General features: G+C 33.7%; 1 protein-coding gene across 1 annotated transcript; it reads right to left on the bottom strand.

The window, feature by feature from the left end:
• Nucleotides 1-22,932: 22,932 nt before the first annotated feature.
• Nucleotides 22,933-24,597, bottom strand: LOC120074605 (homeobox-leucine zipper protein HAT22-like). The gene is made up of 3 exons (XM_039027773.2): nucleotides 23,858-24,597; nucleotides 23,688-23,767; nucleotides 22,933-23,587 (listed from the first exon to the last, which is right to left on the bottom strand). The coding sequence occupies exons 1-3, from the start codon at nucleotides 24,272-24,274 to the stop codon at nucleotides 23,293-23,295; spliced, it is 792 nt and encodes a 263-aa protein (XP_038883701.2). The 5' UTR covers nucleotides 24,275-24,597; the 3' UTR covers nucleotides 22,933-23,292.
• Nucleotides 24,598-25,383: the final 786 nt, after the last annotated feature.

Genomic DNA, 25,383 nt, shown 5'->3' with positions numbered 1-25,383 from the left:
ATTACACTAAGGTCTTTCCTCCAGTGGTGAAGCATACATTTATTAGGTTGCTCCTCGTCTTAGTTGTTCAAAAAGACTTGGAGTTAAACCAATTGGATGTGAAGACAACCTGTTTACATGGATTGTTGAATGAGACTATTTACATAAAATAACCTCAAGGGTATGTGAAAATGGGAGAGGAAGACTTGGTGTGTTTGCTAAATAAGTCTATCTATGACCTCATGCAATCGCCAAGGTGTTGGTATGAGAGGTTTGATGAAGTGATCTCCAAAATGGGGCTCAAGAGAAGCTCATATGATTGATGTGTATATACAAATTCTAGTAGCCTCAAGGAACTGGTTTATCTAATTCTTTATGTAGATGACATGTTGCTGGTCGGGAGTTCCACAGAAGAGTTGAGACAAGTTAAAATGCTTCTAAAGAAAGAGTTTGATATGAAAGACTTAGGGGAATCAAGAAGGATCCTAGGCATTGAGATTGAAAGAGACAGAAAACAAGGTAGATTGCGTGTGAGTTAATCAGAATATTGTGCAAAAATATTGCAAAGGTTTAAGATGGAAGGTGTTAAACCAATTGGCACTCCTCTTGCACCTCACTTCACGCTTTCATCTGCAAATAGTCCAAAAAGTACAAATGAAGAGCACATAAACCATATGAAGGTTGTTCCCTATTCCTAAGCAGTGGGATCTCTGATGAACCTAATGACTTCTACCAGACCAGATCTATCTTATTCTAAAAGTATGGTCAGTAGGTACATGGCAAACCCTGGTAAAAGACATTGGGAAGCAGTCAAATGGATACTGAGGTATCTGTGTTCATCAAAGGAAGCAAGAATCTTATATAGACAGAATGAGCCTTCCAATGATGAGATGTATGGCTATGTTGATGCAGATTATGCATGGGATTTGGATAGAAGTTTCTCTCTATCAGGCTATGTTTTTCTATGGGGAAACAATTTGATAAGCTGGAAGGCTAGTTTGCAGCTTGTTGTGGCCCTTTCCTTAACACAGGTTGAGTTTACAGCACTGTTTGATGTTGTGAAAAAAGGTTTGTGGCTGAAGGGTTTACTAAATGATTTCGACATTACACAAACAAAAGTCAGAATATATTATGACAACCAGAGCATAATCTACTTATCTAAGAACCAACAGTTTCACAGCACAACCCAACACATTGACATCAAATATCATTTTATTAGGCAGGACATTGAGAAAAGAGAAGTTAAGGTAGTGAAGATTCATACCTCAGACAATGCAGCTGATAAGCTAACTAAAACTATTCCATTAAGCAAGCTTGGTCGATGCTTAGACCTTCTCGGTTCGAGTTACCTGAAAATGGTTAGCTTAAGTCAGCTCAACAAGCAAAGAGAGAAAGGTACTTTGGATGCTTACAAAGGTGGAGAGTGTTATAGAAAGAATCGAAGACAAGAAAACAAGATTACAGGAAGTTGAAACGTTGTCAACTTCTTTCTGTTAAGTTGTTGTAAAAGAGACCCTCACGATTTTCACAGTGGATGTAGGCCTTTGGCCAAACCACTTAAACACTTATGTTCTCTCTTTCTTGCTCTACAATCGTTTACTTCAGCATTGTTCACATGATCGTTTAATTCCTATCAGATCATGGACACGATCGTTTATCTCCGCATCCAATCGTCTAGCTCTTCAGTTGTCTTCTATACAATCGCTTAGCTCCTATCAATTGTCGTCTACACGATCATCTAGCGCTTCGTTCTATCGTTTACATAATTGAACTATCGTCTAATTATTGGATCTTCGTCTATACGATTGAGCTGCCGTTAGGTAAACGACATAAGAGTTTTGAAGCCTCAAGCATACAGCCTCCCCCGACTCTTGAACTGTACTTGACCATTAATTCTAAGTAATTTGTGATTGTGAACAAGAAGTTCATAGTTACCTGGCACAACAGTGGGAAATGCACCCTTTTACATGGCTAACTGTTGTCTTCATTTGAAGACACTTGTCCCACTAAATCTCACCTTTTAGAGTTAGTGAATTTTTAGTGTCAAATTTTCATCAAACTTAAAGTTGCATGTTTACATGTCATGGTCTTTAAAAGGGAGCGTTTAATGCTTTTGAAGAACTTTTGGCCATAGTGGGTTTAGATGAGATTATGTGATAATTTAATCCTTTTTTCTCTCAAATATTTAGCTTTTTCCTTTCAAATTAGTCACTCACGGGATCCCACTATCCGATTCTAATTCCGAAGAATAGTCGGGAAGACTCTCGTGGTGGTCTACGAATCGTTTATAAGGAGATTGGACCTGATTTGGAGAAGATTCAAAGACCACCAAGGTCGTATTGTTTTCCCTTTTTACTTGTTTGATTGCATACTGAAGGAGTATATTAGCATGCAGTGGAAGAAACAATGACGAATAAGCATTCTAATTTAATTTTGGTTGTAAATAAAACATGCTCATACAATAATAAGAGGGTTTCATGTCATACCTTTGTAGAACATCTGGAAAATCGAATTCAACTGTAAATCTTCTCTAATTCTTCTTGCGAACCACCTCAAGGTCTTCTCTACTATTCTCTTGGAGCCTTAGGTTGAATTGTGGGATTTAAAATAAGCTAGAATTGAGGAAATTTGAAAAAGAAATTCACTGTAGAAGCTTAAAGAACATTTTTCAACCTCTCAAGTTTTGAACAAAACTTCAGTAAGTTAAAAAAACCATTTGCGTCAACGATTTTCACTTCAATTTTCCCTATTTATTGCCGGAAAATCATGCAATGAGGAAGGCTACATGGAGAACACCGTATGCTTGGAAGATTGAAGCAAAAACTTAAGTGGCTTTTGAGTGAGCTACTAGAGTAACGGTGGAGAAATCCAAATTTCCAAAGTCAGTGTTTTTTATTTTTCGAATTTTAAATTGATTTCCAAAATCAACTTTGATTTTACAAAATTTAAATTATTATTAGTTTTACAAAATTAATTTCATAAATTAATTTTTCTAATAAAATTAATAATAAATAATTAGTTATACAATTTAATTAATTCTAATTAAATTAATATCAAATATTAAATTAATTTCACACAAATTCCACCTTCATGAATTTAATATTTAAATCATATTTAAATATTAGTTATTTTCTTCAATTTAGTGTAATTCTAAAATTTAAATGCGTAATTATATCTTATATAATTACTAATTCCCTTAATTCTTATTTGAACGTTTCAAATTAACTTATCCCGCTACTCTATGGCTAATCCATTTACGGGCTAGTAGGGGAACCTCGTGGACCTACAAATCTTGGGCTCCAATGATACGAGATTAATTGGCTAAACTCTTTTCACCGAATTAATTCCCATTCTTTAACTTATGGGTCAATCCACTAAAGCCCATAGTGGCATTTCCCTCACTGTAGATATATTATGACCACATGATTTAACCATAATTAATAAGTCGACCCTTCATAGGTTGCTCGTAATAACAGCTGGATCAAATGTCTGTTTTACCTTTGAGATTATGTCTTATTCCTTAAGTTCCTATTGATCCTCTAATGAACAATTAGTTTGTGATTCAGTCACTAAACCAGATCCCTCTCCGCCTAGTAAGAGAGTGGGGCCCCTTGTTCAAGACCTGGATTCAATACTTAAAAGAACAACCTTTTTCCTATCCCTAAATCGGGTAGGCATGAATTTCATCTTGCGTCCTATGTCCCCATCTATCTACACGGTCTTATCCCTGAAATGGGAGGCTTATTTAGCCGGCATTGTTGAGCCAACCCTCATCTATGCAAATCTAAGGGTTCTTTGGCTCTAAACCCATTTCCAGAAAAACATATATTTGTCATTTTACCCTCAAGACAAGATTCATAAGTTGGTAATGAATTGTCTTCTAACTTATTTAGATGACCATTCTTGACTAGTCTCTCAATCCTATTAAGATTTATATGACCCAATCTCAAGTGTCAAAGATAGCCATTTGGAGAAATTTTAATTTTCTTATGAGTCTCAGCGGTTTTAAACATCTCTATGTTCAAAACGGCTTTAACCTCAGTCGGTTTTAATAAATACAAGTTATTTTCTAATTTTGCAGAACAAATTTGTTTAGTTCTTGTATTGATGAACACTTCATCATTTTGAAAGAAACTTTAAATTTAGTTCAAGCAAACAAAAGATAGATATTAGATTCCTTTTCATAGAAGGAATGTAATAAACATTTTTCAAATAAATGTACTTATCTCGTATAAATAACTTCATATCCCCCACTACTTTAGCTGAAACAACCTCCCCGGTCCCCACCTTAAAGATTGTTTCACCTTCTGTCAGCTGTCTCCAAGAACTTGTTTCCTCTTGAAAAGTACAGACATGATTAGTGGCACCAGAATCAATTATCCAAGTTTTATCATTTTCCACTAAACATGCTTTTATAACAAATAAATCATATTTATTTTGTTGTTCGAATTTTTCATTGTCATCTATAATGTCCAAAACTTTAGATGTGTTGGGAGACAGAGGACAATCCTCTGTTAAAACTCTATTGAAGATATCAATTGCTAGTAATTTGATTGTTGAGTATTCTAGAAGAATTCGACTTGCTGAAAATTTTAAACAAATTCTAATTAGCAAATTACAACTAAATCCAAAATCAAGTTTTAGTAAAACAAGTAATATTGTACCCATAACCATTATTTATTTGGAACGATACTATACTGAGACAGAGTACGTTCTACCGAGGGGTAGTCAAATACTCCTTCACTAAGGCAAAACAATTTTTACCAAACACTATCTCCAGAATAACTCTTATTCCTATAGTCGTTTAGTTATCGTTTTAGGTCAGAAATTACTAACACTTTAGTAATTCTTGTAAATGTAACCCTCCATTTTCAGATGTCAGAGGTCGGCCCCAACTAAGCTACCAAAATGGAAACTCAAGGTTGGGAATGGACCTAAGAAATCCTATCCATTTCTGGAGTTTGAGTTGTTCTGAATCTTATGTTACATCCCTCTAAGGGGATGACCATCGTTAAACGACTAGCAATGGCAGCCTAGAGCAAACCAGTCGGTGAAACATAGAAATCTCACGATCTAAACTAATGGAAGAGACCGTAGAAAATGTTGACACATATACTTCACTCACTTACTTTGAACTATGTGGAGACGTGGCAGTTGAAATCTATTTACCATATCTTTGATTTATATTTGAACAAACTCCCCTTATTCACCAAAATCAAGATTTATGCAAATACTTTCCGTATGGAGGTCACTCACAGGGTGACAAGAAGTATCGCTTAAATCTCGATTATGAATTCTTAGGGACGTGAGAGCTAAAAATAACATATCATATATGTCCCACTGAAGTGTTCTAATAACTTTATCATATATAAGTTATTAAACTCCTACTGAATTGTTGTATTAATAAAGGTAAAAAAAAACTTAGGTTCTTTTCAGCGAATTTAAAACAACCCTAAGTCTAAGTAGTTTATCCAAGTATAACGCTTATAATTGGATTTTAACCTACAATGTCTAAGTGATAAACCGTTTTATTACCTCACACTGCTCATGTACGCTTAAAAAGCCAGTTAACAATACTCAATTATTTGGCCATAATCCCCAGGTAGGAGGTGTTTCATAAACCGACAACTTAAGTACCCCCACCTTTAGACAGGATTATACGCCGGTTGAGTTTGTAACTGTGATTTATAAGATAGCAACTTATTTTAACATATTAAAATAGGTGATTAACTTACGTGAGCATGCAACTTATCTTCGTTATGGATTTTAAGATCTATCACAATTTTATAACAACTTATAAAAATAGACATGCTTTTACACCCACAACATGCATCAAAGGCGTTCAAATTTACTATAACAGTTATATAAAATAACAGAAACCCTAAATATGCATTCTATACATTATAATAGATTATAACATATACATAATACATGTAACATGCTTCCTATGGTGGAATTTTAAATCTACATGACATATTGTATGCACATACAAGATTTATTTAATTATAACATACATCACATGCATAAATAATTAAACATATACTGATATGGTTTTAGTCTTGGCATAACCAAGCAAACAAAGGCCTAAGGAATACAAAACAACAAGAAACATCCAAACCACTTTCGAACCGCACGAACCGTCTCAAACCGAACCCAAAAAGCTTGAACCGGACCAATCAAAACCCACTTCAAAGTGAATCGGGTCACGTTTGAAGGAAACTGGTCAAACCAGTCAATCCTCAACGGTCTTTGCTCAATAAACGGGTCAAATTCGTCAAAACTGGTTAAAAAAATCTTGATCAAACTCGATCTCTCGCTCCTAGCTCGAAATCTCGCTCGAATTTGATTCAAAATCTCGCTCGAACTTGATCTATCACTTGAAATTCCATTAGAATCTCGCTCGAGCTAGAAATCTCACTCAAACTCGATTCAAAATCTCGCTTGAACTTGAAATCTCGATCAGAATGAAATATTGCTTGAAACTTGATCAAATCTCGCTTCTTGAATTCGATCTCGCTGGAATTGTGAATAGCGTTGCAACGCTCAATGGCAGCGTCGTAACGCTACTTTTTAAATCTCACTCTCACTGGTTTTGAACAAGAATCTCGCTTGAAATTCAAACGAAAACTCACTCTCGCTGGAACTTTGAGAACCATTGCAACGCTGCCCTTGAGCTGGGTAGAAGTTCACGATCTAGAAACAACTGCTCGACCTTCTTTACTACTTTCTTCCATTACAACTTAATTTCAACTCTAATAACTCCAAATAAATTACAGACTCTTGAGCACACATATAAGCTCATCAAACAATAGTCAATTACAAATTTAATTAAGGAATCAAAGAGAAATTAAATGTCAAAACTCAGAAAACCATATTAGTTCACCATTTTCATATATCTCGTTAAAAAACACCCACCAAACTAAACCAAATTGAATACTTAAATGATGTTCTAATACCAATTGAAGGAGTATATCAGCATGAAGTGGAAGCAACAAGGATCAATAAGCATTCTAATTCATTAATTTTGATTGTAAATAAAACATGCTCGTACAATAATAAGAGGGTTTCATGTCATACCTTTGTAAAGTCTCTTGAAACTCGTATTCAGCTACAAATCTTCTCCAATTCTTCTTGTGAACCACCTCAAGATCTTCCTTACTATTCTTTTGGAGCCTTAGATTGAGTAGTGGGACTCAAAATAAGCTTGAATTGAGGGAATTTGGAAAATAAGATCATTGTAGAAGCTTGAAGAACACTTCTTCAACCTCTCAAGTTTTCAACAAAACTTCAACAAGTTCAAAAACCATTTGCATCAACGATTTCCACTTCGATCTTCTCTATTTATTGCAAGACAATCATATAATGAAGAAGGTTGCATGGAGAGTACCTCATGCTTGGAAGATTTAAGCATAAACTTAAAGTGGGTTTAAATTGAGCTACTAGAATGATGGTGGAGAAATCCAAATTTCCAAAGTTTGTGTTTTTCATTTTTCGAATTCCAAATTGATTTTCAAAATCAATTTTGATTTTTTAAAAAATGAAATTATTATTAATTTTATAAAATTAATTTCATAAATTAATTTTTCTAATAAAATTAATAATAAATAATTAATTAAACAATTTAATTCATTCTAATTAATTTAATATCAAATATTAAATTAATTTCACACAAATTTCACCTTCATGAATTTAATATTTAAATCATATTTCAATATTAATTAAATTCTCTCATTCCATTTAATTCTAAAATTTAAACATGTAATTATATCTTATATAATTACTAATTCCCTTAATTCTTATTTGCATCATGCTACTCTAAAGCTAATCCATTTACGAGATAGTAGGGGGACCTCGTGGACCTACAGATCATGAGTTCCAACGATCCGAGATTATTTGGTTAAACTCTTTTTACCGAATTAATTCTCATTCGTTAACTAATGGATCATTCCATTAAAGCCCATAGTTGCACTCCTCTCACTGTAGATATATCATGTTCACATGATTGAACCATAATTAGTAAGTCGACATTTCACAAGTTGTTCGTAATAACGATTGGGTCAAATGTCTGTTTTGCCCCTGAGATTTCATCTAATTTCTTAAGTCCCTATTGATTCTCTAATGAAAAATTGATTTGTGATCCAGTCACTAAACCAAATACCTCTCAACCTAATGAGAGGGTGAGGCCCCTTGTTCAAGACCTGGACTCAATACTTAAAAGAACAACCTTTCTCCTATCCCTAAATTGGGCAGACGTGAATTCTGTTTTGTACCCAATGTCCCCAGCTATCTACCCGATCTTACCACTAAAATGAAAGGCTTATTTAGCCGGCACTGTTGAGTCAACCCCCACGTATGAAAATCTAAGGATAATCTCGAATAAACAAGAGTTTATAGTTAGCTCAGAATTAAGATTAAGTTACCTAGGTCATCTAAGTGAAATAGTCAATCTTATACAGTAAACAGTGTTATAAAGTAAAAGTAATTTATTTCTTTATCTGATCTTATGCAAACTCATTGTATAGGACGCCCCCACTTCTCATGTCAATATATGAACGAATCTAGATTACTTCATTTGTAGTATCTTTACAAATACTTTTAACAGCTATTAGTAGGCCGCATCCAATAGTGTTACCAGAATAAGGTACCCAACCTTAATCATGTACTATAGACCGTTTTTGTTGTTTACTCGAACTTGATCCATCTCTACGTCTCTACATAAAATTCAAGTATTCATATAATAGTCATGGATCTTAGTTTATTAGATTTAGACTTTTACATATGCAATTTATAGAATCAATAATAAGTTTATTGACTATAAAATATGTTTATCTTTTACAAACTATGAGTTTTAGGACATAAAATCCAATACATGCATGTTTATCTTTATAATTAATCTTATTAGAGTACTTTAGATCCATTTTTCTTATGTTGTGCATGTGTGCGTTCCATCAATGATGCCTAATATCAGTATGCTTAGTCCTAGAATGATGGATAGGATTCCTACTCAAATTAATAGCACTAGTATTATCACAAAATATGGGCACGTCATCAAACTTTAATCCAAAATCACAAAGATTTTGTTTCATCCAAAGAATTTTTGCACAACAACTAGCAACCGCAATATATTTAGCTTGGATAAAGCAACCGAGTTTTGCTTTTTGCTGTACAAGGATACTAAGAAACTACTAAGAAACTGGCAAGTCCCACTAGTACTCTTACAGTCAAGTAAACTACCAACGAAATCCGCATTGGAATATCCAACCAAATTAAATTCACCATTTCTTGGATAACACAAGCCTACATCGATAGTTCCAAGCAAATATTTAAATATTATTTTCATGGCTCTGATATCAATTGTTGGATCGGTATATAAATGTGATTCCTTAGGACAATATTAAAATCTAGTACATACACATACACTAAACATGATATCGGGTTACTAGTGGTCAAATAAAGTAAAGATATGATCATACCTCGATAAGTCTTTATATCCACATATTTACCTTTTTCATCTTTGTCGAGCTTAGTGGTAGTGCTCATAGGAGTTTTTGCAATTTTACCTTCATTGAATTTGAATCTCTTGAGCAAATCCCTTGTGTATTTTTCTTGACTTATGAAGATACCATCTTTGAGTTGTTTGATTACGAGTCCAAGAAAGAATCTAAGTTCTCCCATCATATTCATCTCAAACTCACTATGCATACACTTAGAAAGTTCTTCACATAAAGATGGATTAGTATAACCAAATATAATATCATCCACATATATTTGCCCTATAAGCATATCATTATCCTTAACCTTAATAAAGAGAGTAGTATCAATTTTTTCTATTTTAAAGTCATTTTAAAGTAAAAAGTTACTAAGCCTATCATACCAATCTCTTTAGGCTTGTTTTAAGACATAAAGAGCCCTTTTCAACTTACAAACATGATTAGGCAAATCAAAACTTTCAAAACCTAGAGGTTGTTCTACATAAACCTCCTCCATAATATAACCATTTAAAAAAGAACTCTTCACATCCATTTGATACAAAATGAAATTCTTATAAGAGGCAAAAGCAAGCAACATTGTAATAGCTTCTAATCTAGCAACCGGTGCAAAAGTTTCTTCATAATCTATGTCTTCTTCTTGACAATAACCTTAAGCTACAGTCTAGTTTTATTTCTAATGATATTTCCATTTTCATCCATTTTATTTCTAAATATACATTTAGTTCTCATTATAGATGCATTAAAAGGCCTAGGACATATTCCCAAACTTTTTCCTTTCAAATTGATTTAATTCTTCTTGCATAGCTAAAATCCAAAACTCATCAAGTTCAGCATCTTTAAAACTTTTAGGTTCAATTTGAGAAACAAAAGCAAGATTACTAAATAAATTAAGAGAAGAACGAGTTTTCACTCATTGATCAAGATCACCAAGAATCAAATCCTTGGGATGGGATAGAGCATATCTGTTGGGGATGATGCCCTAAACTCTCGTGTCCTGTAGTTTGTAAACACAGTTTTGAACGAACGCTTGTGATGTATAATATATAATATTTTCTTCACTTATTTTCTTTAAACATTGGATGTTTTAGTTGCTTTACCACAAACCAATAAACTAAAATTCCTGATTGTCATCATGTAACTTAAGCATGTATATAGAGAAATACAAGTGGATCATGTCTTAAGTGATAACCAAAATGGTCTGTAGTATATGGATATAGGAGGGAAATCTTATCCTGGTAACCCTATGGATGAAGCCTGCTTTGTAGAATAGTTACAAGTGTTGTGACTTGCTACAGATAGTCTGACCCTGATCATTCATGTGGGGATATGCGAGTGGGGGCGTTCTATACAAAGAGTTTGTATAAGACCTGCCCAAAAATGTTAAAGTCTAGTTATACAACGCCATTCATCACAGAGACTTTACTTCACTAAGATGACCATAGGTAACATGACCTCAATCCTGAGTGAGTTGGGAACTTCTGCCTTTGAAGGTTGTCCTTTGATTTGTATGGACGAGAATGGCCTGATCGTCGACTCAATCCTACTACTTTGGGGATTCGTCTGATCTGGGAGCTAGAAATTCAGCTACACAAGATAAAATTCACTCCTTCCCCGAAGTAAGGATAAGTAGATAGATTGCACCCATAAGGGCTGATCCCAAAGCTTGAACAATGTGGCACTACATACCTTCTCATGGCCCGAGAAGTGTACACACGTAGTTAGACTATGTTGTATTGTTCATTAGATAGATCAGTGGTACTTAAGAAGTTAGATGTAACTACAGGGGCAAAACGGTAAATTGGCCCAGCTGTACTTACGAGTATCTGTCAAGGGTTATCGTACTATTGATTGGTTATATCCGATGGACACAAAAATATATTTGTGGTAAGAAGAGTTCAGCTGTCAGTCTTTAATGGAATGCCTGACAGTTAACGGATTGTGGATCTCGTGGCTAAAGAGATTAGTTCGCTATTCATGTACTATTGGAGCTTCGAGCCATAGATCCATAAGATCCCCTTGGTAGTTCAATGGATTCAAGCTGCGAATTAGTTTTTGGATCAGTTTGAAATGTTCAAATTGACAAGAGGGAGTTTGATTATATATGATATGATTGAACTGGTTAATTATATATGATATGATTGACTTTATGTATGAGATACATTAATTGGAGGAAAATGGATATAAATATGATTTATATCTAGTGGAAGAGAAAACACTATGGTTTATATGTGATATTAAACTATGGGTTAATGAATATAATATTATTATATTTATTATTTTTATTTGGACAATTATAGGATAATTTTGCCATGTATCTTCGTAACCGTGTGTTAGTGGGAGGTTTCGTTCTTTTTTTTTGTAACTAAAGAATAAAATGAAAATTGTTTTCATTTTACAAAGAGATCATGGTTATTTGTTCAAGAGTAGTGTGCTGCCTATCGCTTATTAAAATCAGAGACTCTACGGTAACTCGAGCTTACTACACGATTGCATACACGCATGCGTTACCTTTCTAAAAGATCACTTACCTTGTACTAAACGATCGTCTAGTGCCAAGCATTTACTTAACAATCGTATAGACGATTGTTGCCCTTTTCTTACACAATCGTATACTTCATAAACGATCAAGCATTTTATCTATACGATAGATACAACCTTCTCCCACTTGCTTGATCGTTGTATATGATCTTCATTCCTCCTCCCATTTACCAAATCCGAACAGAGCTCACTCTTTAGATTCTCATACCGAGAATACTAAGGGTTCCAAGTGATGGTGTCATCCCCATCTTCTTCTATTCGTGTGGAGTTCATTCGTGGTAGACGATCGGGTGTTGGTGAATGATAGCTTGGTGTTCCAGCGAAAGCGAGAGCATCCGTTAGAAATAGATGTTGCATCGACTTACTCTTTGAGCAAGACAAATCTGACCTGTAAGTCGTGTTGTTCGAAATGAAGTGTTTACCAAGAATCAGGCTTAAATTTGGAGAAATTTGGACCAGGAACGGAGCGAAATGAACAAAGGATAGAAGTAGAGGTTGCATTCTACCTTGGAGCGTAAGGCACAGCATAATTACGCTACACATTACGCTGTAACGCCGAATGCCCAAGACGCTGAGGCAGAACATAGCAACATTGTATGGAGCGTAGTGTTACGCTACTCAAGCTCCAGACCAACGTAACTACGCTCCTTCCGAATGTCGTTATGCTCCGAGGGATCGCACGCATCAAGGCGGTTGGTGATCATGTGTTCGAGGCTTGCTGAGGCAGTTTAAAGGCAGTTTTTTGCAATTTTGAATTTAATTTTAATTAATTTAATTAATTTAAAAGTTGTATTCATTTAATTAATTGTTTAGGATGCCAATTTTTTGTCCAAAGTTGTTGTTTATTTTTTTAATATTGCATATTGTATGCTATATAGTTTAAAATCCCACCATAGGATAAACATATAATCATCCTCATTTTAATATAAATGTTATATTATATAGTTGTATGAATTAATTAAGCATGCTCATGCATCATATTAAATATAATTGTTATATTATATGATTGCATGCATATATAACATGTCCATGCATCATATTATATTATAATTTTTATAATATGTAGTTTGAATGATGGATGTTATATTTTCTTTATATTATAAGAGTTATGTTGTGTAATGAAAATGAGAATGCATGAAGCATGACACTACATAGAATTTATAATTGTTATATTTCATATATGGCATTAGATGGATGTTTATAGGTTTTAATTATTTCATTAATCTTTATAAGTATTATAAAATATTGAAATTAGAATTAGAATCTATAATCAAGAGTTGCATAGCAAACATAGGTTTAAATTAATTTTAAATATTTTAAAATTAATTTCATATAGACATATGTTAAAATATTTTTAGTGAGACTAGAAATAAGTTAATATTTTATTTTCTCTTTAATAGGATTAAAATAGATTAATAAAAGATTAAATTTATAACATAATTGTCTATAAGAGAACTTTATCTAAGGAATATTCTTTTTAAGGCTAGAGTATTTAAGCTGACGGAAACGAAACACCCCTATCGTGAAACCAACCGGGAAGATGAATTAGACAATTATGTTATAAGCATGCAATTAATGATTAGGTTTATTAAAGTGCTTAATAAACGAGAATCATTATTGTTAAACTATCCAAAATAAGAGTTATATTGGACAAATTTAGCAATCACTTGGTAAAACTGTTAGCCGAATTTATCTAAGTTAATAATCCCTAGGTTTAAAACACTTAGTTCGAGGAACATGATGTATATAATATGTCAATTTCCTTTCACGTTTATGAAGGAACTCATCTACAAGAGATCCATGAGCAAAAGCGGATCGTCCAAATTCCATTATGATTGAAAACATAAATTTACAGTAAACACAAACAGATTATGCATACTAACAAAAATTACAGCATGCTTTTGAACAAGAAAAAGAGTTCAGAGATTATACCTTTGAAAAACACTTCTTCGCGTAAATCCCTCGAACAAACAGCAAACAAGAACTTGAAAACCTTCTTCAAGAATCTCACGAACCAAAAGGTTGAACACACTACCACTTGGTATCCTTAGTATTCTCAAGGTGAGAACCCAGAAGTGGTGGGCTTTGACTATTTTGGTTAGGAGGGAGTTTGAGAGTTTAAAGAAGGAAGACGATTGAGGAAGAAGCACTATCGTATACCAAGTTTCTCAATCATGTAGTCAATAAGGTCTATTGTATAGCCTCTGTCAATTCGTGCAGTGTTGTGTTTTTGAAAAAATAAAATAAAATCATATTTTATTTATTCTATTTGTCAAAAAAAACTGCTTAACCACCCACTAAGGTGGTGAGAGAGAAAAAGGGATTAATTATCCAAAATAATAAATAATATAAATAAATATGATAACCAACTTATCAAATTATTTTTATAACCTATAGTTTTAATATTGCATCACATACAATATAAACTATAGTTCTTTTTCTCTATTTTATGGCATTTAATACAAATCATATTTATATTAAATTTAACAATTATGAATCTCATTCATAGAAAATATATTTGAATCACATTCAAATATTTGTTCCTCCAATCAAACTATAATGTATCAAATACATTATGTCAATTCTATCATATATAATTGAATTGATTTAATTATATCATATATAATTAAATTCCCTCTAATTAATTTGAACAATTCAAATTAACCCAAAAACTGATTCTGAACTAAGTCCTTTTGAGCTACTAAGGGGACTTTATGGACCTGTAGCTTGAAACTCCAACGGTATGTGAATAATTAATTAAACTCTTTGATTACATTTCCACCATATGTTAACTGTCAGGCTATTCACTAAAGACCGACAGCTGCACTCTTCGTACTATAGATATATTTCTTTATCTATTGGATATAACCAATCAACAATACGATAACCCTTCACAAATTTCTTGTAAGTACAACTGGGTGAAATTACCGATTTGCCCCTATAGTTACATCTAACTCCTTAAGTACCACTGATTTCTCTAATGAACAATAGATCATAGTCCCACTATGACTAAACCCTTATCAGGCCAGGAAAGGGTGTGGCGCCACATTTTTCAAGACCCGGAATCAGCCCTTAAAGGAGCAATTTATCTACTTATCTCTACATCGGAGAATGAATGAATTCCATCTTGTGTAGCTGAGTTTTCAGCTCCTCAATCAGATAAATTCTCAAAATGGTAGGCATGTTGAGTCGCAATCTGGTCACTCTCACCCATACAAATCAAGGGACTACTCTCATAGGCAGGAGTTCACAACTCACTTGAGATTAAGGTCACATGGTCATCCTTGTGAAATGAAATTTTCTATTATGAACGGTGTTATATAATGAGACTAAGCATTTCGTGGACCAGTCTTATACAAACTTCTTCATATAGAATATCCCCGCTCGCATGTTTAATACATGAATGATCAAGATCAGATCATTTATAGCACTTTACTATTAAGAATGTCTTAGAACTCGTAGTTTGTAAATTTTTTGTTAAACATTCTATCAATAAAATATTATTGAGTATCTTATTCGATAAAGTTGTTGATATTGCATTCTATTATGAAAATCCAATAAACATATCCATGACTATAGTATGAATACTTTAACTTTATGTGGTGACATAAACATGATCGAGTTAATAGTATATAGCCTAAATGGTCTATAAGTATATGGATGAAATTAAGTATCTCATCTTGGTAACACTATTGGATGAGGCCCATTTTGTATGCTGGTCTACAGATCATTCATGTAGAGACATGTCAGTAGGGGCATCCTATGCAATGAGTTTGTATAAAGACTAGACCTCAAAATTAAGTATCTCATCCTAGTAACACTATTGGATGATGCCCTAAAATCTCGTGTCCTATAGTTTGTAAACATATTTTATACGAACGCTTGTGATGTATAATATATGATATTTTCTTCACTACTTAACTTTGCTCATTAGATGTTTTATTTGCTTTACCACAAACCAATAAACCTAAAATCCGTGGTTGTCATTACGTAACTTAAGCATGTATGTGGTGACATACAAGTGGATCATGTCTTAAGTGATAACTAAAATTGTCTGTAGTATATGGATATAGGAGGGAAACCTTATCCTGGTAACTCTACGGATGCGGTCCACTTTGTAGAATAGTTACAAGTGTTGTGACTTGCTACAGATGGCTGATCCTGATCATTCGTGTGGGGACATGCGAGCGGGGGCGTTCTATACAAAGAGTTTGTATAAGACCTGACCACGAAGTGTTAACATCTCGTTATATAACGTTGTTCATGACAGAGACTTCACTTCACTAGGATGACCATAGGTAACATGACCTGAATCCTGAGTGAGTTGGGAACTCCTACCATTGAAGGTGGTCATTTGATTTGCATGGGTGCGAGTGGCCAGGTCGCCGACTCAAACCTACCAATTCGAGGATTCATCTGATTTGGGATTTGGGAACTCAGCTACACAAGATGGAATTCATTCTTTCCCCAAGCAGGAGTAAGTAGATAGATTACTCCCTTATGGGCTGATTCCGAGGCATGAACGATGTAGAGCCACACACTTTCTCATGGCTCGAAAGATGTTCACACATAATAAGACTATATTGTATTGTTCATTAGAGGGATCGGTGGTACTTAAGGAGTTAGATGTAACTATAAGGGCAAAATGGTACATTGGCCCAGCTTACTTACGAGCATCTGTGAAGGATTATCGTACTCATGATTGGTTATATATGATGGACACATAAATATATTTGTGGTAAGAAGAGTTCAACTGTTGGTCTTTAGTGGAATACCTGGAAATTAACGGATGGTGGATCTCGTGGCTAAAGAGTTTAATCAACTATTCACGTACCGTTGGAGCTTCGAGCCATAGTTCCATAAGGTCCCCTTGGTAGCTTGAATTCAAGTTGAGAATCAGTTTTTGGGTCAGTTTGAAATGTTCAAATTGACAAAAGGGGGTTTGATTATATATGATATGATTGAACTGGTCAATTATATGTAATATAATTGACTTTATGTATGAGATACATTAATTTGGAGGAAATTGGATTAGCTATGATTTATATCTAGTGGAGGAGAAAACACTATGGTTGATATATGATATTAAACTATAGGTTACGAATATAATACGATTATATTTATTATTTTATTAATCTGGACAATTATGAGATAATTGGCCACCGTTTTCTACGTAACCGTGCGTTAGTGAAAAGTTCCAATTCGGTTTTCGTAACTAAAAAATAAAATGAAAATTGTTTTCATTTTGCAAATAACACAGTTAATAGCTCACGGTGTGTTTGCTGCCCATCATTTAGTGAATTGAGAGCATATACGATAGTTCGAGTTTACTAGATGATCATTTACACACGCACGTTGCCTTATAAACGATTGCCCACCTTTTCCTAAACGATCGCTTAGCGTCAAGCTTTACTAAACGAACGTATAGACGATTGCCTACCTTTTCCTACAGGGTCGTGTACATCACCTAAACGATCGAGCACTTTGTCTATATGATAGATGCTGCCTTCTCCCACTTGCTTGATCATTGTATATGATCTCTTTTCCTCCTCCCCTCTACCAAATCTGAATAGAGCCCACTCTTTGGATTCTCCCTCCGAGAATACTAAGGGTTCCAAGTGGTGGTGTCGTCCCTATCCTTCATCTGTTTGTGTGGAGTCCGTTCGTGGTAGACAATTTACTCGTTCTCTTGTTTATTTATCTTTAAGCATGCGGGTAATTAGTAGTTTGATGCATATCTATATGTGTGAATGTAAATGTGGTAATCCTGTCACAATGCTTTTGGAAAGACCCGCTTCCGCTCAGAGATACTCTTGTATAAGAGTTTCTTCAGTCCCAAACTTCCTTTGTTGTCTTCATAATGCTATAGTAATCATATAGATTATCAGTCAAACCATTTAAAATGAAATTTTTACTCAAAGTCTTTTTCTTCTCAATCAGCAAATATTTTTATTTGTTGTTCAGTCGAATCTTCATTCAAAACGGTTGGCTTATCTGTGGTACAAGCATCGGCCACTTTCTTGACGGTAAAGAAAAATAGCATATTCTGCTTCCACCATTTGAAGTTCGCTTCTTCGAACCGAATTGGACAGTTGAGGTCAGATGTCATAATGTCGTTATTACTTGTGAGGTTCATCACAGCAGCGGCAGATAAACGTTTTAAAATTGTTAAAACCGGCTAACCTTAGATGATGAAACTTGACAGTAGCGAGTGGTCACGAACGACGGTCGTCAGAAATGTGGAACCTGCAAAACAAAAACTCGTTACAAGCTGAATTGCGAATCTCGCTCTCTTTAAGATATCGTGTTGTGTCTCACTGCCAAAAAACGTAAAGAACGCTCGACCAGAGAACGTGCAATTCCGCAAAATGTGTGGAGCCACGACGGACAGTGGTGGCGCCTATGGGATGTCCACCATACCTGTGTATATCTCCTCACTCCCTCTAAAATATGGGTACCCCTTGGGGCTCAAACCCAGATGAGAGTATATGAAGGAGAGTTCACTTCCCAACCTAAGCAATGTGGAATTCTCAAAAGCAATTCTTCTTTTTTAAAAAACCCAAATTTGCAGAAGTTCAGGTGAAGTTCAAGTGAAGGTCAAATGTGCCCTACAATTACCAAACCATGGACATGATTTGCAGAAGAAGAAAAAAAAAATTCAATTTTCATCTTCCCTCTCAATCGAACAGAGACAAAATCCTCTCAATTGGTTGAAAAAACTTCTTAAATTGTTCTCCTCCATATAAAGAAGGGGATATCAAATCCTGGCTTAATTGATTGGAGTTTAAATGGAAGCAAAATTTTATCACAATTAGATTCATCCAAATTGAAGATTTGGGTGGATGAATGCATGTTTTGAATTTAGCCGGTCAAGTCAAGATTTGAACAAACAAAATATTGAGATTGTTCTAAAAAAAAAGAAATCAAATGGAGATCCAAATTCTATCGAGATTCAAGTAAAATTCAGAATTAATTGTGAGTCGACGCCAGACAAAAATCCAAGTTCAAATCTTCTTCCTATTTCTATGGAGTCCAAGCTCCCCTACACTTAATCTATTTCAAAAAGAAACTTCCTCTAAATCTAAAATCTTGGACTTCTAAGAAAAGTTTAATCTTGGAAGAAGTCAAATTTCAATTATAATTCAAGAATCAATTCACCCAAATTGGAATGGTTATCCCAACCCAAATTAAACGGTCAAATTCAAAATTTGGCCATATTCCAATCCAAAATTTATGTTTGGTTTTATTCTTAGTTAAATTAAGGATAAAATCTCAAATGGATGTAAAATTCAAATTTGGAAATCTTTCAAATTTTATATCAAATTTATTTAAATTTAGGTCTTTATCCATATTTTCAAATCAAATCAAATTGTATAAAGGTTTAAAATTCATCCCAAATTTTCAAATTCAAATTATTCAACATTGAGTTTTTTTTATGTTTAATCAAAATAAATTGCGGATAAAAAAATCTCAATTGATCTCATATTAAAATTGAGACATATTCCAAAATTTATCTTGAATTCAAATTAAGTTTAACTTTTCTCCTCAATGAAAATCAAATTGGGGATAAAATCTCAAATTAAAATTTGGTCATATTTCAAATTTTATCCCAAATTCAAGTTAAACTTATGTATTAAATTCATACTGAAATTGAGGTCAAATTTAAAAACAAATATATTTGAACTTCAATTTCGATAATGCCACATGTTTCCTTCATAACCGTTGGATTGAATAAAATTAATTCAGCCCAATTTGATATTATTATTTCAACTAAAAGTCCAATTGAGCCTAAGAATAGGCTTAATTTGACTCAAATGTCAAACAAGGCCTAAATCCAATTAGAGAACTCTAGAAGTCAAGAACATCCACATGCTTCCATACATCAAGCGTGCGTATTGAACCGAGAGAGAATTAGAGGATTAAGTATTAGAGATCGAACTACATTCGCATCAAATTTACATCAACATATTTTGTCAAAAGCCACGTGGGAACACTCTTCAGAAACAAGTTCAAAGACCGATCATCCAAGAAGATAAATAAACACAAAAGTCGATCATCCAAGAAAATCAATCAATTTAAAGATTAAAGTTTATTTTGAAAGCATCAAAGAACTATATATTGATGATTGTACTTGTTCTACTAAAATTAATATAAATACAAAAATTTAAATTCAACTAAACAAGTTTTTTTCGGAAATCTGGTGTCAACGACAATCCAGTGATATTTTCAAAAAAGAAGAAAAAACGATCCAATGATTTTTTCAATACCACTCACATTGATTCTTTCGTAATCGATTAAGAGAAAAATATATATATTTTACAAATATTTAATGATGACACTCGAAATTTGTTTTATTAAAAAAATATTTTTAAAAAACCATTTGATGACTTCGACATTTTATATACCCAAAGCGCATATAATAAAAACAAAAGTTGTAGTACGTGGATTCACACAACAAAAGATATGGTACCCAAAGTTATATATTTTCTCTCTTTTGAGCTCATAATTTAATATGTTTAGGGAAAAGGAGAGAAAAAGGGGATACGTTACCATTCAAATACGCACCTTTCAAAATATTAAAACATGTTATTATAATACATCGTATTACAAAACAAAACAAAACAAATAGTAAATATATGTTACTTCTTAGGTATTTTTACGAAATTTCCTTTATCCACCTCTTTTTCCAAATCTTCTCGCTCTCCATTTTATTCTCTAATCCCCATTAAATTCTCTGGTATTGAATCGATATTTTCTGTGGATAATCTCAGGTTGGGTTTCTATATAGAATTATCTCCACTTTTGTTTTTATTTTAAAAAAATCAATAAACTTAAATCAATTTTAATTAGATGGTTAATTTTTCTCTAAAAACATTATTTGAATGATTAATCTCACATTGTATAAAAAATTAAAAATGAAGAGAATTTAAATTTATTAGTGAAATGAAGTAATTACCTATCAAATTATCCATATATATTATCTAAATCTAAAAATTCAAATAACAAAACTTGAAATTTAAATATGATGATGATGAGGATGATATAAATTTTTTTTTTTAAAAAAAAAAAGTAAATGTAAAAGAGCATGCTCGTCTCTTTTCCTGTTTAGTTTATGGAGAAAAAATCTCACAAACTTGAGCATAGTTTAATTGTCGAACATATCCTTGTCAATTAGCTTTCAAATGATATATTTTAATTTAGACTCGTAGGATTCCACTTGGTTGCTTAATTAGCAAGTAATGTAGATCATCGATGTACACATTACTTTAATACATGGGAAAATCTAGTGTATCTAGGTTGTTGGTATGTGTCAGTTTTATTTTTAAAAAAATAAAAATATATATTTTTTAATAAAAGAGAAAAACACGATATTTAAGTGTAGTTCAAACTGTACTTAAATATTGCTCTTTATACGATAAGTTGATTGACAAGTTGTACTATAGTGGTAGGAAATTTGAAAGTTTGGTAGGATGAGAAAAGGTTAATGGAAAGGGGCAATGCGAAGAAAAACAGAGACCAAACCATTGTCCTTACAATGATAAACAAAAGAAGAGGAAGAGAAAAATGGATGGAAAAGATGAGGCACAGACTCAGCCTAAGCGTCAACAGTGTATATAATGGGCATTGAATTCAAGGTGTGTGTAGTCAGAAAAATGGAATTTCGTGCCACTTTCCAACGTGACGCTTTCAAATTCTACACTAGAAACCAAAATTATATAAAGAAGGAATTGACGGTTACTTCCTAAACAATATAAACAAATGAATCACATCCTTGTGGTAGAGGGGGACGGGAAAATCTAATTAACTCAAACTGAAATCCCCATCCACATGCACGCTTCCAACACATCATTAAGCAACTAAACTTGCACTTCCACATTTGAAAGTGATGGAAATTGGATACTATTTACGACTTGTGAGGGACCCAATTTTGATGTTTCCACGAAATTGGGTCTTAAGCTTTTTCCGCGAAAGTCGTCCATCTGTTATTGGGCCGAAGAAAAAGCCCAAAACTAAAGTGAAAAGAATTCAAAAGTAGCATATGGATTTCCCATATATATATAAAATAGATTATTGTCCTTACGTATTTTAATAATTTCTATTTTTTTTAAAATGATTTGGATCGTAAATATGAAAATATCATATCTATGATGGAGATATATATAAATGGACAGTCATGTTCTAGTGGTTATATTTATAGGGCATAATCTATCGTAATCTAACCGTGGGATATGTTTGAATATACACTAACATCATTTGTTCTATTTTAACCATGTAAGAGACTATCTCACTGATTAAAATTTTCTTAGTTTTTTTTATATATGTACGAAAATAAAACTATAAATTTCATGATATTTAAAGAAAAAATGCTGATATTGTGAAAATGGGATTGAGTTCACGTGGGTATCTGAGTCCTGGTCTCCAAAAAGCTCCAGGATGTCACGTGACTTTAAAATATATATCTCCTCTCCTTAAATCTAATCAGTAATCCCATATTGCATTATTATCTTTGCTTTCCATGTCAATTTTTCTATTCATTACTTACTTTACACGCCTCTCTCTCTTTCTCTCTCTTAATCATCACATCAAATCTTCATATCTACTCATTAGCCACCCCTCTTGACTAACTACATCTTCTCTTTTCATATATACCTTCTTCTTCTTTTTTTCTTTTTTTTTTTTAAATGGCAATGCTTGACTTCTTCAATCACAATAAATATTATATACTATTGAGGTTTTAATTGAGTCTTTCCTAATCCAAATCCAATACAACCTAACCCATTAATTATGAGACTCAATTTTCAATACGATTTTTAGGCAATCTTTTTTGCTTTTTGTGTTGTCCTTCATCATAACACTTTAAATTAGTCAAAAGGAAGAAAACACAAGATAAATAAAATTATGAAATTGGAGAGAGACGGAAAGCTCGGAGAAGTCATCATTCATACATATCACAAATATTTTCTTCAATAATAATATTAATTTACTTTATATACAAACATATGAAATCAAATAAGGAGACATAATAATTGGATTAGTAAATTACTATATTTTTCTTTCTACAAATTAAACTAATTTAATTTGACTATTTTTTTTTGGGGGGGAGTTTTCCTTCTTTTTTTTTTTCTTTTTTTTTTTTAATAGAACCAACTACAACTAACCGAGGCCCCAACCAAAAAATCCTGGGTTTCTGGGGATTTTCCTCTTTGATTAATTACCTAATTTGTTTTGTTTTTTTTTTAATGGGCTAGGCAAATTCTAATACGTATCCAATCCAAGCGTAGCATTAGCAAGCAGCAGAAGGCTTGGTGAAGGCTTTGAAAAACCGGGGGTTAGGAGCCATCGAAAATGGGCCCTTGGAATTTCCGTCGCCGTTAACGGCGGCGCCGCCCCCGCCGATCCGCTCGCAAGACGGGCACATAGTGAGTGTCGCCGCCGGCATTTGCATGAACAGAGGTTGCGCTAGTTTCAGGGCTTTCAGTTCCTGCAGCTCTTTTTGCAGCCTCCTGTTTTCGTCTGTTAGCGTTTCGCAGCATCTCTTTAGAAACTCACAATCTACTTCTGTTTGCTTTAGCTTTGTCCTGCAAATTCATTCAACCTCCCCTGTTTTAGTTTCTTTGATCTGATCCCAAATCCCCAATTTTAATTTTGAGGAAACACATTAATTAATTAATTAAATACCTGGCTCTCCTATTCTGAAACCAAACTTCAACTTGTCGAGGCCGGAGATTTAACTCTCTGGCTAAGGCTTGCTTTTGTTTCTGTTAATTAAATCAAATCGAAATCCAGGTCAGAACAAGGTTAGTTGATTAAGAAACTGAATAAACAAGAAAATGAGGAAGAACACATACAGGGTTGAGAGTACTGTGAAGTTTAAAGCTCTCCTCCAAAAGGGCAGATTGGTCTTTAGTTAACCTAAGTTTTTTTCTAGCGTTAGAACCATCTTCGTCTTCATCACTGACTCGAGACGAAGCTTTCTCTTCTTCAATATCTTCACCGGAAACATCTCTTTCACGCTTGACCCTGCCGCCAGAGAAGGAAGAAATCGCACTGTGAGGCGAGGGTTGGCGAGATAAATCAGGCGCTTCAGAAGGGTGAGTGTCGACGGTGGAAAGCCCCAAAGTTAAGGAGGGCTCAGATTCAGGGGCGGGAAAACAGAGGAAATCCACAGGCTTCTTGGGTTTTTGAGAAAGATGAGGAGGATTAGAGGGAAGCGTTAATCCCAAACCCAGTAGAAGGCCTGTATTAGAAAGATCGTCGAAACCCATCTGGGAAAATGAATGAAGAGATTTGGGTATGAAAAGTTTTGGTGTGGGAGGGAGAGGATGGGGGGTTTTAAGAAGAGGAGAATGGGTTGGTGGTGGGCGATGTGTGGATTAATAATCAAAGCAAAGAATGAGGAGACAGACGAATCTTTGGCATTGGATCAAAAATTATCAATGCTTCTTCTATCTCTCGCTACTTACATAGGTTGACCATATGTACCCCACTACTCATATCCCCCCTCATTATTATACCCAACAATAAATAAATAAATAAATAAAAATCCCCAAAAAAAAAAAAAAAAAAAAAAAAAAAAAAAAAAAAAAAACCTATATCTCTAATGGGAGTGGGGAACATATATACATCAAGGGACAATTCTGTATTATGAAATGCCGTGTATATGCGCCAACCATAAGCACTTGTGGGATTTTTATTTTAATTAAAAAAAAATAAAAATAACCTTGCTTAATTATAAAATAGCCCAATCCATGAAACGGAAAAGGAACCAATTCGTTTGTTCTTTTTGTTAAGCCGTTACAGGACTCAAAAGATAATGTCTAATTTAAGAATTTTATGGGAAACTTTTTAATTATTTGGAGGTGTTAACTTGAAATGGGTTTATAATATAATTGGTATTTGGTATGATTTGGTCCGGAATGTTCCCTTTTGGTGGATGCCTTTCTTTTCTTTTATTGAAACCACTAAGCAAATCAGTATCAAATAGGCTCCCTTTGGAGAGGATGTCGCAATAGCAATCACAATAGCAAAGTAAATATATTATCACATGGCCTGTCTCTCCCTCTCTCTCCCTCTCTCTCCCTCTCTCCATCACCATGTGTTGCCCAATATGTACACGACTCCATACATCTGGACATGGGTATGTTTTACCTTACCCTTAACCCCAAAAAAGAAAAAGAAAAGAAAAGAAAAGAAAATCGTGTTTTTATATATGATTTAATAAATAAATATGAGTAAGAAAAACAGAAAAGTTGGAAGGGGGTTACTTTTTTGCTTGAGTGCAAAGGGATTAGCTAGAAAGAGATGGGCACTAAAGAGTATAGGCTAACATTATTGGAATAATAATTATGATACTTTTCTTTTGTTTGTGTTGTGG

The sequence above is a fragment of the Benincasa hispida genome, chromosome 3 (genome assembly GCF_027475165.1).
Source record: "Benincasa hispida cultivar pf3 chromosome 3, pf3_genome.v1.1, whole genome shotgun sequence".
Taxonomy (NCBI): Eukaryota; Viridiplantae; Streptophyta; class Magnoliopsida; order Cucurbitales; family Cucurbitaceae; genus Benincasa; species Benincasa hispida.
Note: the sequence above shows the minus strand (reverse complement) of the source record. Positions and strands in the feature narration are given on the sequence as shown.

Excerpts from the sequence above, each read along its gene's own strand:
- LOC120074605 (XM_039027773.2), bottom strand. The coding sequence starts at position 24,274 with ATGGGTTTCGACGATCTTTCTAATACAGGCCTTCTACTGGGTTTGGGA. Across the intron at positions 23,768-23,857 it reads TTCACAGTACTCTCAACCCT|AAACAAAAGCAAGCCTTAGC; the intron begins GTATGTGTTCTT and ends TTTAATTAACAG. Across the intron at positions 23,588-23,687 it reads TTTCAGAATAGGAGAGCCAG|GACAAAGCTAAAGCAAACAG; the intron begins GTATTTAATTAA and ends ATGAATTTGCAG.